The following is a 17205-nucleotide window of genomic DNA, read 5'->3' on the forward strand; positions in this document are numbered from 1 at the left end:
TTGTGATCCTGGAATTTGTTCCCATGGGATCTGTGGCAGGAAGTTGATTAAATAACTGATAATCTGGTTTCTTTCAAACACCTGTACATTCTGGCTGAGTTCAGCAATGCCTCTGCAAGCAGCTTAGAAGAAATGAATATCATATGACCCTTGCAATGTAGCTCTGTCCTTTACAAAGCAAACCTTTGTTCTTTATTTCCTTAATGATCTGGCAGTTTCTATTGAACTTTGTTTATAATCATGAGAACCAGTATCCATAAAGCAACTTATTTTGTGGCAGGTACTATTCTAAAAGTTTTATATAAATTAATTTAATCACTTTATAAACTAAAAATCTAATGATGAAATCAGTAATTAGACCCTTTTTACCATATGGAAAAAGAGTAGTTAAAATCCGATCTAAGTCTGGCTTAATGGTAGAGTACAAAATGGAGATTCATGTCCTTATTCTTTTAAATTTTATTACTACTATTCAATGACTATAATTTCCTTTATGGTCCATCTGATTACTAATACTTTTCTTCTCTGTCTATATTAAGGTGCTCCATCCTGCACCGTTACTACATTCTAGCTCTTCTGTTTCTTCTTTGACTTCTCTCTGACTCCACATCTTGCCTTCAAATCTCATTTCTTAAGTTATGTTTTCAGAAGATCTTTGAAGAATCAACCATCAGTGGGAGTGTCATAGTTTTTTATATATAGATATACATGGTATTTACAGGATTTCAGATTCTTCCTTCGGTTACTTGGATCAGTTTGAGAAGAAATAAGTAAATTTATGCTTCTTGTAAGGACTTGAAGGACTTAAACCTCATTCGTAGGCTCACGGGTCTGGCAATACTCACTTCATCTAAGTACCACATTTTCTTCCATCTCTTTGTTTCCTTAGGCTGGAAATGAAAACAGCTGTAAAAAATAAGAGCTCGTGAGTCAGTTTTGAATCTCAATGTAGTAATTACAGTTTCCATCTCAGTTGATATAGTTCCTCCCAGTGTACTGAGTCCCATATCACAGCCCCCTTGTTGTCAATTTAATACCAAAATCTTAATTTGTGTTTTTTAAACCTCTAACATTAAACACTAAATCAATTGCCAAACCAAGAAAAAATAACAAAGAAGAAAATGCTTCCATTTAAAAACCTGATTCTTGGAACATGCCCTTTTCTGAATTAGATTTTAACCAGTCTTTCTGTTGATATTAGAAATGTCAGTTCTACATTTTTGAATGTGGACCTTCTGGGCATCATGGTATCCTCATTGTGAAGAATTTTGCTCATCCTCTTATAGAGGCTATTCCTTGAGGTGTAGTTTCTCTTTTCCAAGTTCCTGAGGCTTATGACCTACTAAGCCAGTCTTGAAAGAGTCATCTTTAGGTTCTTTCTGCTCAGTCCCCGAATCAACCACTGAGTCACTGAGCAGTCCCATTGGCTAAAGCTTTGAAGGTCCCCCCAGCAAATCAGCTGCCTTCAGCTGACCAATCTAACATCACCCCGTGAATACAGATCCTATGCTCTTGGCAAAAGAACTTTGTGTCCTACTGGGGAGAAGCAGAAGATAGGGTACTTGGCCCTTTCAGTCGCTTCACTTTGCCCACTTTATTTCCCTCTCCTAAGTTTTGATTTCTTTATTGTTAGATTAGATTATTTCTAAAATTCACTTCCCTGCTAATATTCCTATAATTTGGTTATCACTGTATACTCCATGAGCTAGTTTTATGTGTTGAAAATTCTCTGGGTTAGTTTGGGCTGCTCTAACAAATATCATACTCTTGGAAGTCCAAGACCAAGGCAGTGGTAGATCTGGTTGGTGTCTGGTGAGAGAGAGAGACAGAGTGAGAGAGAGACAAAGGAAGGAGAGCGAGGGAGTGAGCCTTTTCTTGTCTTAAAATTGGAATATAGTTGCCTTACAGTGTTGTGTTCATTTCTGCTGTACCACAAAGCCAGTCAGCCATACATATGCACGTATCCCCTCCCTCTTGACTTCCCTGCCCACCCATGTCCCACCCCTGTAGGTCACCACAGAGCACGGAGCTGAGCTCCCTGAGGCATACAGTAGGTTCCCACTAGCTATCTGTTTTACATATGGTAGTGTATATATGTCAATCCCAATCTCCCAACTCATCCAACTCCTTTTGCCCCTCCCCTCATGTCCACATGTCTGTTTTCTGTGTCTGTGTCTGTATTTCTGCCCTGCCAATAAGGAGATGGCAACCCACTCCATTTGCTTACCTGGGAAATCCCCTGGACAGAGGAGCCTGGCAGGCTACACTCCATGGGGTTGCAAAGAATTGCATACAATTTAGCAACTAAACAACAACAATCATTTTTCTAGGTTCCACAAAAATGTGTTAATATATGATATTTGTTTTTCTCTTTCTGACTGACTTCACTCTGTGTGACAGACTCTAGGTCCATCCAGGTCTCTGCAAATGACCCAATTTTGTTCCTTTTTATGGCTGAGTAATATTCCACTGTATATTATGTATACGGGCTCTACGTCCACCATAAGGGATCTACCCCTTCGTGACCTAATTACCTCCCAAAGCTTCCATCTCTAAATATCACATTTTGGGGATTGGGGTTTTAATATATGAATTTTAGGAGACACAAGCATTCAGTCCACAGCAGAAATTGAGCATATTTGCATGCATGGAGTGATTTGTGGAATTCTGGGAAGGCCATTCAGCACACTTAAAAATCCTGTACCATTAGGTATCCATTCCTTTGTGGTAGGATATTACCTCTCAGATATAATACCTTTTAAAATCCAATATGTTTGGAAAGGCAAACCCCAAAACTAATATGTGAGGTAGTATAGTGTGGTGCTTTAAAGTAGGTTCTTGAATCAGACTGCCCAAGTTCATTTCCTTATTGGTATATGACCTTAGGCAATTAATTGACCTTTCTGTGCTTTCAGTCTCCTCATCTATAAACTGGAGATGATAATAACACTCACCTCAGAGGGTTTTGTGAGATTTCACTGACATACGTGACATACTTAGAAGTAACAGTTTCTTACTATATGTTTTAACAATTATTATCCTCCATTCGCACAAATCAGCCTCTTATATTGATGTCCTTTTGACAAAAAGTTGATATTTTGTTTGGGAAACTGGGAGGGGGTACCTTGGGTACATGAGGCACTTTAAGGAATAGTCTGCCTTACTGAGGTGTTACTGTTGGTGACATAAAGCCACGAGAGCCTGGATGTCTGGGGGAAACATTTACAAGAGAGATAAATGGGGATAGATTTGCTTCTGGTCATAACCAGCATGTCTAGTAACTGATAGACTTAATCAGCTGGTATAATGAGGAAGTCATGTGATATACACCTGAAAGTTCATTTTCATTCATGCAAATGAACTTTGAGTTTTTTTGTTGTTGTTTCTTTTTTAAGGAAAATTTATTTATTTATTTGACTGCGCTGGGTCTTAGTTGCAGCACATGGGATCTAGTTCCCTGACCAGGGATGGTACTCCAGCCCCTGCATTGGAGCATGGAGTCTTAGCCACTAGACCACCAGGGACGTCCCCACCTGCAAATGAACTTTGAATTCAGAACTTGCTTAACTTTTTTGTGTCTCATAATTCTATTCCTTGTAATGTTCAGGTAATGGTCTCTGCACCACGGAAGAATATGAAGAATTTTTTCTTTGCTAAATGCCCTTGCCTCTTTCTTTTAGATTACATGAAGCAGACGACATTTGAAGTCCAAGCCTTTTTGGAAGCTGTTCAATTCTTTCGACAGGAGAAGGGACACTACGGCTCATGGGGAATGGTCACTGGGGATGCAGTCCAGGTAACGTGGGGCTCAGAACTTTGGATCCTATTCTCGTCTAAGTAGTAGGAGGTCAGGATCATAATAAACTACCAAACGAAAAAGTTGCAGGCATGGAAGATGTGGTTCCATAGGCCATTTCTCTCACTGTCTAGAAGCGTTTGATCAGCAAGCTCTTGGGCACTCTAAAGACCTCCAGACCGGGCACTCCAGACCTCCAGACCTCCAAGCAGGGCAGCCCAGACAACTGCAACTGCAGTGGAAGAGCAATTTCCAATTTCTTTCCAGAAAAAGCATATTCTCTCAAGTAACCTGTGCTTCGAGACTAGCAGCAAATGTGAGCAGTGTGGCGTAGTGCAAAGTTTGTGGTGGGACTTTAAGTCAGCAGATTTGGGTTAAAGCCTGACAAGTTATTTAACTTCTCTTAGTTTTAGGTTACTCCTCTGAAAAAATAGGAATGGTAATGTTTGCCTTACAGGGTTGTGAGAATTAAATAAGATGTTGTTGGGAAAGTAGTTGGCAAATAGCTGTCTTCATCTATGGAGTGATTTATAAATGAAGTAATTAAAGGATACCAAATTTGAAAGCATTAGATAGTTTTCTAGATGTTTCATTTACCTTTTCGAGTGGTCCAGGTCCATAATTTCCCATGACCTTGATTAAATGTCAATCAGGGGCTAAGTGTCTGGGTTGGTTTGGTACCAGGTACATTGTTACAGATCTCCAAGGAGACTGTGTTTCATGGTGTGACCCCATCCCCCATGAGGACACCAATCGCAGGCTGATTCAGCCAGGAAGAAGAGGCTGGGTGTGGACATTTAATTAGAAGTGCAGAGGGTCCACGAAGGCTCTTCTTTAACTTCCCCTCCTAGCCCAGAGTGCCTCTTTTGGGGGCCAGTGAAATTTGTTACTAGGGAACAGTATTTGGAAGATGCCAGATGGTATCTTGCTTTTATGTGGTCATTGAATATCTAAAGCGGAAAACATTTTCTCATGGTAATGGGCTGTTCTTTATTGTTTTAACGTATGACAGAGAATCTCCTCCTCCTCCGTCTCCTTCTCCTCTTTCTTTTCCCTCCCGCTCCTCCCCCTTCTTTTTCTTCGGTAGATTCTCAACTCATTTATTTCCCATCCTAAGACTTACTCAAGGACTTTAGTCAATTATTGATTTCTCATATTTGGAGGAAGCGCATCCATTTATAGGTTCAAGTTAAACAGTTATTTAGCTCCTTGAGTTTAGCTAACGTACTTGCTTAATTTTTTCTTTCATTTGAAATCTTATATCAGCTCACATTCCTTCACTATCCCATGGAAAGCAGGTACCTAATAATTCTTTTCTGAGAGTTGAGTGTTGAGTTTGTTTTTCTTTTTTTTGCGGGGGGTTGACTTTCTGCTCTTTGCTTTGGGCTGATATGTGTGAATTGCTCTAAGATGCGAGAGAATGAAATGACTCATGCCTTGCCATTCTGGTGAGGCAAGACATACCTAGAAGCATCCAGAGAACAAGGCAGCCTTAGAGGTGTATGTGGGACCGTGTGTGGTCTGTACTTATATGGACATCATAAAGCATTAGCAGCAGTCATAGGAAGGTGCTAATTTTGCAGAATAAAAAAATGCCTTATTTGAGTCCATTCTAATGAGGTGGATGAACCTAGAGCCAAATGTACAGAGTGAAGTAACTCAGAAAGAGAAAAATAATTATCATATATTAAACACATATATATGGAATCTAGAAATATGGTACTGTTGATCCTGTTTGCAGGTCAGCAAAGGAGATGCAGACATAAAGAACAGACTTTTCGACACAGTAGGGAAAGAATAGGGTGGATGATTTGAGAGAGTAGCATCGAAACATATACACTAACATATGTAAAATAGAGAGACAGTGGGAATTTGCTGTATGACTCAGGGAACTCAAACTGGGGCTCTGGGACAACCTAGAGGGATGGGAACGGGTAGGAGGTGGGAGGGAGCGTTCAGAGGGAGAGGACATATGTATGCTTATGGCTGATTCATGTTGATGTATAGCAGGAACCAACACAGTATTGTAAAGTAATTATCCTCCAATTAAAAATAAAATAAAAAATTTAAAAATACCTTAAAGGGGAAAAAGAAACAGAAGCAATCAGTAAATGCTTTTGCCCCTCCAGGAATCTGAGTTCCTTTTGTGAAGTCACAACCTCAGAAAATGTGAGCACTGGAAGGGCATTTCAGGATTATTTGTGCAGTACCCTCCAGGCAGGAGAAAGAACGTTCAGAGAAGTTGGCCCAAATCACAAAACCAGTCTGTGACAGAAATGCATTTTGAGCCATGTCAGGTGATCCTTGAAGAAGCTGCTGAAAGGAAATAACTTTCAAGACTTTTCCTGTGTGAGGCCTGGTGAGGGTAAACTTCATCTTAACCATTACACATGGAACTGAAGCAGTCTATTCTAAGACTCACAGAAAAAACAGGTCAAGGTCCCAAAGAAGCTACCAGTTAGTTAAAGAAAAGGGCATAGCATGACTGAGTTTGAGAATACGACATCTTTTGTTTAAAGCACTGAGTTTATTTGCATTGTTTTCATGTCTTATAAGAACTTAATCATAACATTATCCTAACCCCTTCTACCCTAAGAGACTATATTCAGAAGATTTTCAGCAATGCTACATTATTATCTTCATAGTAATGACTCATACAGCAAATATGGCATGCCCTCGTGCTGATGGTTATTTTAGGCAAGTGTCCAGGCAAAGCAAATATCTTAGAATAATTTGCCTGACAGACTATTAAGGTGAAAATATTTGTACCCCAGTAAAAGCATCAGTATATTTTCTACTTGTCAATTAAAAATGTATCAAATGAAGTCATGAGGGAAAGCATTTTGGAAAATGTAAATACAAGTTATGTGATTTATTTTTTATTTGCTTTTAAATTAACCAGATGGGCTAAGAGAACAGCTCAAAATTCCCACACATCAGGGTGGTTTCAAGACCAGAAAGCTATCCACATTTTTCCCTTGTCCATATGTTCAAGTCTTCTTTTTCTGATGACCTTGAATGTGACCCCCTTTAAATGGATTATTTCACACTTGGCTGCTCAGTAACACAAAAGGCACGAGGCCAACAGCGTGGTCAGACCATGGAGTCAGCCTCAGTAAAGAGGGCAGTATTGCTGGGCCTCACACCTTCCCCACAGCTGCAGCATATAGAAGGTAAATGTATTGTGGCCTTCAGGGAATGAAGCTGAAGTTCCAACACTTTGGCCACCTGATGCAAAGAACTGACTCCTTGGAAAAGACCCTGATGCTGGGAAGGATTGAGGGCATGAAGAGAAGAGGGCAACAGAGGATGAGATGGTTGGATGGCATCATTGACTCAATGGACATGAATCTGAGCAAGCTCCAAGAGATAATGAAGGACAGGGAAGCCTGGCGTGCTGCAGTCCATGGGATCATAAAAAGTCAGACACGACTGAGTGACTGAACAGCAACAGCTCAGGGAGTGAGCCTGGGATTGTTGGTTTCCATCAACCTAATGGTGTGTTTGGTTTCTTATATGTGTGATGGAATTTTTAAATCTCCCAGTTAAATCCCAGCAGTTAAATTTACACACACGCCCCTTTTTCTTAAGCACAGGAAATATTTTTAGGTTTCTTACGCTGGAACTCAGTGGGTTCTATTCTGAAGGAAGAACATTGGGGAACCCCTTCATTAATATGATTTGTTTTTATTAGATTAACTGCTTTCTCCCTGATAGCCCCAGGGCTCATGGAGGGCTGACCAAGGTAGGGAATCCCAGAGCAGGTCCTGGGCTAGTGAGGAGCAGTTCACAGAGAGGGCTGGGGCTGTCAGATAGAGAAACAAGATGAACTGTTGGGAGGAGACGGAGTTGGCCGTTGCCTCCCCAAGGGCTGTTCCCTAATCTCACACTCCCCACCCCTCCTTCTCCTTCAATCCACTCTCATCCCCCTTCTTTTTTTCCAGACATATTTCCTTTCCAATCCCTTAAGTTATAAAATAGAACCAAATTTCTTGGAACATTGTGTGGGAAAGACTAAAAGCAAACTACAAGCCCACCCAAATGGAGCATTCTTTTTCCTTTGGACTGTGTAACATTTTCATCTTTCAAATCTTCTTTACGGTCATGCTCAGATTCTAGCCAATCTCTGAAAAAGGATGGGTTTGGATAATTATTATGGTTCTTGAATTTAATACTTTTGAACTAAGACAGTATTTCCCATTGATTTTAAGTTCTGGCTTTAGTCTCCTTAGGCTCTTAGCTCATCCTCCCAATGCCAACGCTTTCATCACTCTTGGGCAGGTGTGTTCCAAACAAGAATTTACTCCATTGGGCAAGATAAGGATTATGAATTATTAATTTAGTTATGTACTTGAACCCAATTTGGGCACTTGCTGATTTCTATGGGGTTTACACATGTCAGGTTTCTCTTTAACTCCTCAAAAATCCTCAAAAATGGCATCACTGACTTGATGGACATGCTGCTGCTGCTGCTGCTGCTGCTGCTGCTGCTAAGTCGCTTCAGTCGTGTCCAACTCTGTGCTACCCCATAGACGGCAGCCCACCAGGCTCCCCCGTCCCTGGGATTCTCCAGGCAAGAACACTGGAGTGGGTTTCCATTTCCTTCTCCAATGCATGAAAGTGAAAAGTCAAAGTGAAGTTGCTCAGTCGTGTCTGACTCTTCACGACCCCATGGACTGCAGCCTACCAGGCTCCTCCATCCATGGGATTTTCCAGGCAAGGGTACTGGAGTGGGTTGCCATTGCCTTCTCCAAGTGAATTACTAGGACTAGTGGAAATCCTCCCCCTGTTACAATCTGTCACACCTGAAGTTCCACATCACAGATGATGAAACCCCCCTGGCTACACTGACTCCCAGCCTTCTCTCCTAGGAACTCGCAGACCTATGCGGACTGAGTGACTCACCCACCTCCACCCTGGGAGTGTTCCTGTCCAGTTCATCTAGACTGTCTGCTGTAAACAGAGCCATTTTGAAAGGCAAACTCTAGTGAGCTCATGAACTAGCATGAGGCTGACCAGTGACCTCAAAGAAAGTCTTTCCCAAATCTTAATTTGAGTGTTTATGAGCAGGTCAATTATTTTGGACAAATATTTTTTTCAATTCACAGAGCAGATGTCAAATGATTCTCTACTATGATTCTGCTTGCCTCCTTTCCCCAAGTTACTCTTGTTCTAAATCTTGGGCTACAGCCTGATACTGAAAGCTGAGCTGTGAGCCCCAAAACTCATGGCAGATCTAAATCTAAACAACAAAACTGCTCCAATTCCAGTGGGGGAATATAAAGAAGAAAGGCCAGTGTTACGTGGGGCCTTATGTACAGACAGGTAAATCACTGCTCACATTCAAAAGAAACACTTCCACTGAGCCAAGCAAAATTTTAGGAAAGACTTGGGAATAGTTAAAAAAAAAAAATACTCTGAAAGCTGTAGACACCCACTCTCCCATATTCTTATCCCACCAATGTCCCGTTGTTTCAAAGTATTTGTTACTCCTTTATTTTTTTCAACTTTAAAGAAGATGGAGATGGGATTCAGGGCGCAGTAGGGACAAAGAGCATGAAGACACTTAGATGCCAGGAAAGTTCAAGGGTAAACGATGGTCTTGGGAGATACAGACAAGGACTCAAGCTGCCAAAACCAAGCCTGACCCCCTTCACAGTTTTGCTAAGGATACCCTTACCCATAATTGACGTTTCCCCTCTTATCCTAAATGCATTAGATTGTTCTATTTCAAATAGTAGAAGTTCAAGTTGAGGAATTTGTCCTTTCCAGTGGGAAAATGTCAGCAGGCGAGACTGTTCCCTGTAGGCATTTAGAACATTCACCCTCTGTGACTGTCTTCCTAGAGATTTCTGAGGTCTCAGACCCAAGTTAAACTATTAACCTAACAGATTTCATGGAGTGCAAGACAATCTTATGCAGCCAGGACAGTCAGTCAGTTCAGTCGCTCAGTTGTGTGTGACTCTTTGCAACCCCATGGACTGCAGCACACCAGGCTTCCCTGTCCATCACCAACTCCTGGAGTTTGCTCAAACTGATGCCCATCGAGTCAGTGATGCCATCCAACCATCTCATCCTCTGTCACCCCCTTCTTCTGCCTTCAATTTTTCCCAGCATCGGGGTCTTTTCCAATGAGTTCGTTTTTATGTATCAGGTGGCCAAAATATTGGAGCTTCAGCATCAGTTCTTCCAATGAATATTCAGGACGGGGAGGCCAGTTATGACACCTTCAGTTGGCCTGATGCACAGATTTAGGTATTACCAGCTAAACCAGCTCTGAGGCTTTCTTCCTCTTTTTTTTTTTTCACTTAAGCATTTCTTTTTATTCGAGTATAGTCGCTTTACAACATTGTATTATTTTCTGCCGTAGAGCAATGTGAATCAGCTATATCTATGCCTATATCTCCTCTTTTTTTGATTTCCTTCCCATATAGGTTTGTAGGTTACCACAGAGTATTGAGCAGAGTTCCCCGTGCTCTATAGTGGTCATTAGTTACCTGTTTTATATGTAGTGGTATATATATGTCAGTCCCAATCTCCCATTTCATCCCACCCCTCACTTCCGCCTTGGCAAGCAGAAATAGAGACACAGATATAGTGGCTGTCTTCCTCTCGACAGATCCTGAGTAACCTGGTGATGGAGGAGCTCATGCCAACCCTTCAGGCAGACATCCTGCCTAAAATGAAGGGGAAGAAGAACGACAGGAAGAGGGCCTGGTTCGGGGTGAGCGATGACTCTGCTCTGCCAGCTTTGCTGCTCAAAATGCACATTCCCTTCCCCTCTCTTTTTAAGGTCTTGTTTTTCTTTTTTTTTTTTTTTAAATACGTAATTCCTTCCCTGGGTGGAGAACTGCCCAGTCTGCTCAGTCTCATATACATCAGGACTAATCCAAACAAACTCCAACTTTGAAAGAAAAATTAGAGTGTGCACACAGTTTTGTTTATGTTGCGATCATCTGTGATTAACCCGCCCTCCTGTACTTGACTCCGTCAGGCCCTGATGCATGACAGAGCCCCAATTTGTATGTTGTTCTCTGCTGCAGCTTCTCGAAGAGGCCTACCACCTGGTTCAGCATCAAGTTTCAGAAGGGTTAAGTGCCTTGAAGGAGGAGTGCAGGGCTCTGACGAAGGGCCTAGAAGGAACCATCCGTTCAGACATGGATCAGATTGTGAACTCAAAGAACTTCTTAATTGGAAAGATCAAAGGTCAGTGGAGATAATGCATGCTCCTCTGAGCTAGATAAGCTGTGCATTTAAAGCTCTACCACATGGTGAGACTTCCCAGGTGGCGCTAGTGGTAAAGAACCCTTCTGCCAAGGCAGGAGACGTAAGAGACGTGGGTTTGATCCCTGGGTTGGAAAGATCCCCTGGAGGATGGCACAGCAACCCACTCTAGTATTCTTGCCTTGAGAAGCCCATGGACAGGGGAGTCTGGTAGGCTACAATCCATAGGGTTGCACAGAGTTGGACACGACTGCGGTGACTTAGCATTTACATGGTGAGAATTCATAGGTTCAGAGGAGGATTAAACTGAGGGACTTTGAGAGAAAGAGGTAATACTTGTAATAGGAGCATGCTGGTGGTGCTGTTAAGGGTCTGGACCTCCCCATGGACACTTCAGTGACACAGGCTGGAGGAAAAAGTGCCTCTTGCCTGTAGTGGTGCCTATGTGTCATGATCCTATACCTCTTACTCCAAATTGTAATGGCTCTGCCCTACCCTCCACCTGCTGTAAGCTCTTAAAGAGTAGGGCCATGCCACCCTGGTTCACTTAAGTATTCCCTGTGCTTAGTACCGTGTCTGGTATATGTAGACTCCCAGTGAATATCCAAATCAGTGAATAATGGATTTTCCTTTAATAAGAAGAAAAAGCTTTGGGTTAGAGTCAATAAATCTAGATCTTCCAGATCTTCCTCCACTTATCATGGGGTTACGAGCCAATTAACTCATCATAATTGAAATGCATGCATTTAATACACTTGACCTACCCCATATCATAACTTAGCCTAGTTACCTTAAACATGCTCAGAACACTTATATCAGCATATAGTTGGGAAAAATCACCTAACACAAGGTCTATCTTATAATAAAGTGTTGAATAGCTCATGTAACTTATTGAATAGTGTATTGAAGGGGAAAAACAAAAAGGTTTGTCTGGGTACAGAATGGCTGTTGGCGTGTTGGCTATTTATGCCTGTGATCCTGTGCCTGATGGGAGCTGCGGCTGCTAACCCTGCCCAGCATCACAAAAAGAGAATCATACTGCATCTCACCTGCTCCAGAAAAGATCAGAATTCAAAATTTGAAGTAGTTTCTCTGGTGGCCCAGACTGCAGTAAAGAATCTGCCTGCAATGCAAGAGACCCAAGTTTGATCCCTGGGTGAGGAAGATCCCCTAGAGAAGGGAATGGCAACCCACTCTAGTATTCTTGCCTGGGAAATCCCATGGATAGAGGAGCCTGGTGGGCTACAGTCCATGGGGTCACAAAGAGTCAGATATGACTGAGCAACTAACACTTCTGCTGAACGGGTAATGCTTTCTTCACCTCATTGTAAACTTGAAAGCTTGAAAGGTGAACCATCCTAAATCAGGGACCATCTGTGGCCCCAGCTCTAACGTTAGCTGGGTGTGTGGGTTCAGGGAGGTCACTCAACTTCTATGTGCCTCGGTGCCCTCCTCTTGAAATCACAAGGGCCCATGAGATCAGGGTCAGCATACGGGAGCCCTTGGGTCAAGTCTGGCCTGCCACTATTTTTATACATAACGTTTTACTGGAAGACAGCTGTGCCCACTCCTTCCTGTATTGTCTGTGGCTGCTTTGGTACTGCAGGAGCACAGCTGAGTTGTTAGAACTGAGATCTTACGGGTGGCAAAGCTGAGAATGTTCCTGACCTAGCCCTTGACAGAGAAAAGCTTGCCTCTTTCCTCACCAGGAGGCCTTAGACGGCCTCTAAGAAATTCTACAGAATAAAATTCTATGGTTCTGCCTCCTACATACCCCAAAGCACACCACACTGAACATCATTTCAGAGGGAAGCATGCTGGCTCATCTGTGATTGTTTATCAGCAATCTTCTTAGGTAGTCAGTTTTCAAATTCTTCACTCAGCCATTCATTCAAGTGACATTCACTAAGTGCTTTCTGAGCAAGGCGATGCAGCTTTAGCAGCGAACAGGGAAGATCTAGTTCCTGTGTTCAAGAGATGTGGAACCTAATGGGATTTTCTGCTTGGAGGATTATCCTCTACACTTCAGGCTCTGTTCATACTGCAGCCTAGCTCACGCTGGGCTATTCTAACAAGTCCTCCTGAGAGGAGGTTGCAGGAGGCATATCTAGAGCCAGGGTGTGTGTGTCTGAATCTATTGTTTATCTGTTCATGCGATGCCTTCTCCAGCCAGATATAAATTAACTTCAGACTGTTTTCTGGTTCCTATTACCCGGGTCTCTTATTCCTTTATTAGCACGACTGATCTGGAGTTGACTGTATGCTGAAATGCTTTATACGACTTAAAATGGCCAACACTAAACTGCCGCAGCCAAATACATTCCTGTTGACTGGAGTTGAGCTGAGCCTAATGGTGGCCATTCTCTTGGCCTGAATTAAACGAGTCTCTCTTTCTCTCTTGCCTAAATCCCTTCACATAAGATGGAAAAATATTATGCCCTGGACTGGTTTTGGTTTCCTAAAGGAAGCCTTGAAAGGAAGTCATGATCAGGTCTTTTAAAAATGGAATATCAGAAACACATTTTCACCAGGCCTCTTGTTCTTCCCCTTTAAAACAAGAAAGTGCACATCAGGCTGCATTGATAAAGGGCTTTGGATTTCAAAAAAACTTCGGGAGTATTAAAGCAGCAGTCTCTCCGCTTCCTCCCATGTGATTCTTGGCTTATGTTCTGCTGCACAAATACCGAATCCTTTAATAAGCATTTATCCTGCCCCTGCTGAATACAAGGGGTATGAGGCGCTTAGGAAGAAGAGAAGTGGATGAGGATAAAAGTCATGTCACAGACACTGAAACAGAAGGAAAAATATGATAAATGCCACAAAAGAGGCAAGAACAGAGGTCACAGTGACTCCCAGGCAGGAACCATTTCAGCTTCAAAAAAAGTCACGTGGGCCCCCCACCATGAGAGTAATGTTTTAATGTCAGTTGATTGGAAAGGGTGATATTCCTAACAGATACAGTAAGAGCTGACAGTTTCTGAGTACTTCCAGAGGCTCACACACAGTTCTGAGCATTTTGAACACAGCAAACTCATTTAATCCACACCATAACCCTCAGAGTAATTACTGTTATGAGCCCCATTTTACAGATAAGAAAACTGAAGTAGAGATGAAGTAATTTGCCTGAGATTCCGAAGGTAGATTGTGAAACAGACCAAACCCAGCCCGTAGCTCCAGGGTTTTCTCTCTTCATCACTCTGCTCAACTGAATTAATGTACAGCTCATGAATTAATGTGTCACAATACATGATTCATCTCTGCATCCCTGAAAAATAGCAGAGCATACTTGTGTGGGATGTAAAATTTATTTGATCATTAGGGAAACACCAGTAGACCGTAGTTCAGGAAGCTGGGTGGTAGTTTAGGGCATTAGGCTGTTCTGAGTGGATGAAATTTAAACTTGGCCTTGAAGAGGTGAGTAGGATGTTTGCAAACAGAAGTGGAGGAAGGAAGGCAGAGGTGGAAGGAACACTGAATAAAGGCACAGAGAGGGGGGCTGGAGCCCGCGGTGGTACCTAGGAAAGGGGAGGTCTGGCAGAGAGGAGCATGGCTGCCCACGACCCCTCCCTGCGCCCATCTCTGCCCCACCCAGCAGGGCATACCAGCCAACTACTAAATCTTTACTATATATTAGCCATGATCATGTTTGCTCTGAAATTTCAGTTAGACTCTTCACATAGTTCTTCTCCCAGAGTTAATTTATAAATAATTCATTTATCCTCCTGGCAAACAGTTTTGCATTTTGGTATCAATTAAGTTAGTTATTTTTAGGAGTTACAGATTGTTTCATTGAATTATACAATAGAAAGGTTTTTTTCCCCTCTAGTAATTCTATGACCTAGTTAATATTTTCTATCTCAAATATTTATAAGTACATAATATCAATAGCATTGGTCATGTCAGATTTTCAGAGTAAGAGGCAGTCTGATCCTTTGTAACCCTGTGAAAGATTTCTGCAAATTGAAGTGAGAACGTGGCCATTGTTCTCACCATAAGCAAGTTATTTGCCAGTAAAAAATAAGAAGTCTATTTGAATTGTAAATCTGGATCTGAAAGTTAGGGTGTGACCTTGGTTGAATCATCTGACATCTCCCAGCCCCCTTCCCCACCTGTAGAATGAGGAGTTGGACATCAAGATGAATCTGTACTTCCCTTCTCAGTTCTGTGGCCCTGTGACAAGGCTCGGTGGCTTACCAAGCTCCACAAAACTAGCCTTTCATCCACAGAGCGAGCTCAAGCCTTTTCCAGCTCAGACTTCCTTTACTGCCTCAGTGCTTCCCAACCAGGCTAATCATGAGAATCGCTCCAACACTTAAAAAAAAAAAATACAGATTTCCATGGCCTCCTCTTCTAAATCAAAGAGCAGTGTTTCCTCTGGAAACAAAGAGTACGGATGCATTGTTTAAATCCTTTTCTAAATTTATTTTAATTGGCAGATAATTACTTTACAATATTGTGATGGCTTTTGCCATACGTCAGCATGAATCAGCCATAGGCATACGTGTGTCCCCTCCCTCCTGAACCTTTTAGTCCCTTTTTATGATTTTCTGTACTCTTTATATTTTTGTCACTAAATTTATCATCCTTGATTATCAGAAAAAAATAGCGTGTTTTTAAAAGTTGGATGTGAGGATGGGAGGCGGGGTGGCAAGCCGATTGGAATTTGTTTCCATTTTGCCTAAAAAGAAACCATATTTGAATTTTTTAAAAGGCCCTTGAGGAGAGGGGAGGAAAACTGAATTAGATCAACTGATTAACTCTTAGAAAAATGAATTAAAACCTAATAAATGTGTTTTTAGAAGACAAACTATGAATTTATAATGGTGATGATTGATAGGAAATAGATGAGTCATTAGCATTTTCATTTTTTTGTATTAAACATTGTCTATTCATAAGGACGAAGCAGAAAAATGTATTTCATCCCAGGGCAGAGGTAATCTTGGGGAGGGGATTCTCTTTGTTCCAGTTCTCAAGGAGAGATTCTCTTTTCTGGTTTTCCATTCTGGTGAGTGCTGGCACAGGACACACTGTGTTCGTCTGTGTTGCTTGTCTGAGCTCGCGTTGGCTGTTAAATGTCTCCGTGGGGCACTGTCCAGCCTGGCCTGGCTCCAGTGCCTCTGAATCCAGCTTTGCCATCACTCACAGTTTCCTGGCTATTTCCTACCTCAGCGATGGTGGCTCAGCCAGCAGAAAGAAGCTGTGCAGAGAGTGTGCAGCCGTTCCTGGGGTCCATTCTGGAGGAGCTGATGGGACCCGTGAGCTCGGGATTCAGTGAACTGCGCTCACTCTTTGAAAAAGAAGTGGATGAACTTAGCCAGAGCTTTCAGACTACCAAAGACAGTGTCCAGCTAAAGGAGGTAGGGTACGAAGCAAAGGAGTGGAGTGTGAATGGTCTGTCTTTTTGTGGGTCTTTGTCTGCATTCATTCATTCTTTTTTCCCTCCCTCCCTCTCTCCTGTCTTTTCTTCTTCCCTTACTTCCATTCATCTGCCTTTCCATCTATTCATCTAGTCTTTCTGTCATTCATTCATCCACATTATTCATTCATCCATTTATCCATCCATCTACTTGATTTCCTTTATTAATGGTTTTCATGTTATGAAAATAACATGCTTGTATAACTTAAACAGTATACAAAGATACTTACATAAAGGCAAAATTAATCACCATCGCTCATACCCACCTAATTCTAGCCCACCCCCAACTCCTAAAGTATCTCCACTTCCAACTCCTTGAATTAACTAATATAAATAGTTTAGTGTGTGTTTTCACATGCTTTGTCCTTGCTTGTACAAATATATATGCGTATATCCTCATTTATATATATTTAGTGTTGTGGTTGATTTGCTTCCAAAAGTATGGACTCATGACAAAAACCAGTGTTTCTCAAAGTATGGTCCTGGGACTAGTATCATCATCCTCATCATATGACTGCTAAAAATGCAGATTCTCAGGCCATACCGATGCGCTACCAGATCAGAAGCCCTGGGGTAGGGCCCAGCAGCAGTCTGGTTCAACAAGACCTCCAGAGGACTCGCTGTATCCTAAAGTGACAGACATAACCAGGCAGCTTTATTTTACACTTGTTGTATCATGATGAACATCCCTACAAGTCAAGCCAGTGGATGAAACCCCAAAAAAAGGAAAAAACCTTTCTTTTTTAATGCATACATACACAAAATTGTA

General features: G+C 42.0%; 1 protein-coding gene across 1 annotated transcript in view; it reads left to right on the forward strand.

The window, feature by feature from the left end:
- The window catches only part of NIBAN1 (niban apoptosis regulator 1), a 174272-nt gene that overhangs the window by 141214 nt on the left and 15853 nt on the right, over window positions 1-17205 (forward strand). The window contains exons 6-9 of the mRNA XM_081492192.1: window positions 3681-3796; window positions 10416-10520; window positions 10840-11002; window positions 16190-16377. Of these exons, the coding sequence (XP_081348318.1) occupies window positions 3681-3796; window positions 10416-10520; window positions 10840-11002; window positions 16190-16377 (572 nt within the window). The remainder of the gene's footprint in view (window positions 1-3680; window positions 3797-10415; window positions 10521-10839; window positions 11003-16189; window positions 16378-17205) is intronic.

Source organism: Giraffa tippelskirchi, chromosome 5 (genome assembly GCF_054371585.1).
Source record: "Giraffa tippelskirchi isolate mGirTip1 chromosome 5, T2T-mGirTip1v1.2.pri, whole genome shotgun sequence".
Classification (NCBI taxonomy): Eukaryota; Metazoa; Chordata; class Mammalia; order Artiodactyla; family Giraffidae; genus Giraffa; species Giraffa tippelskirchi.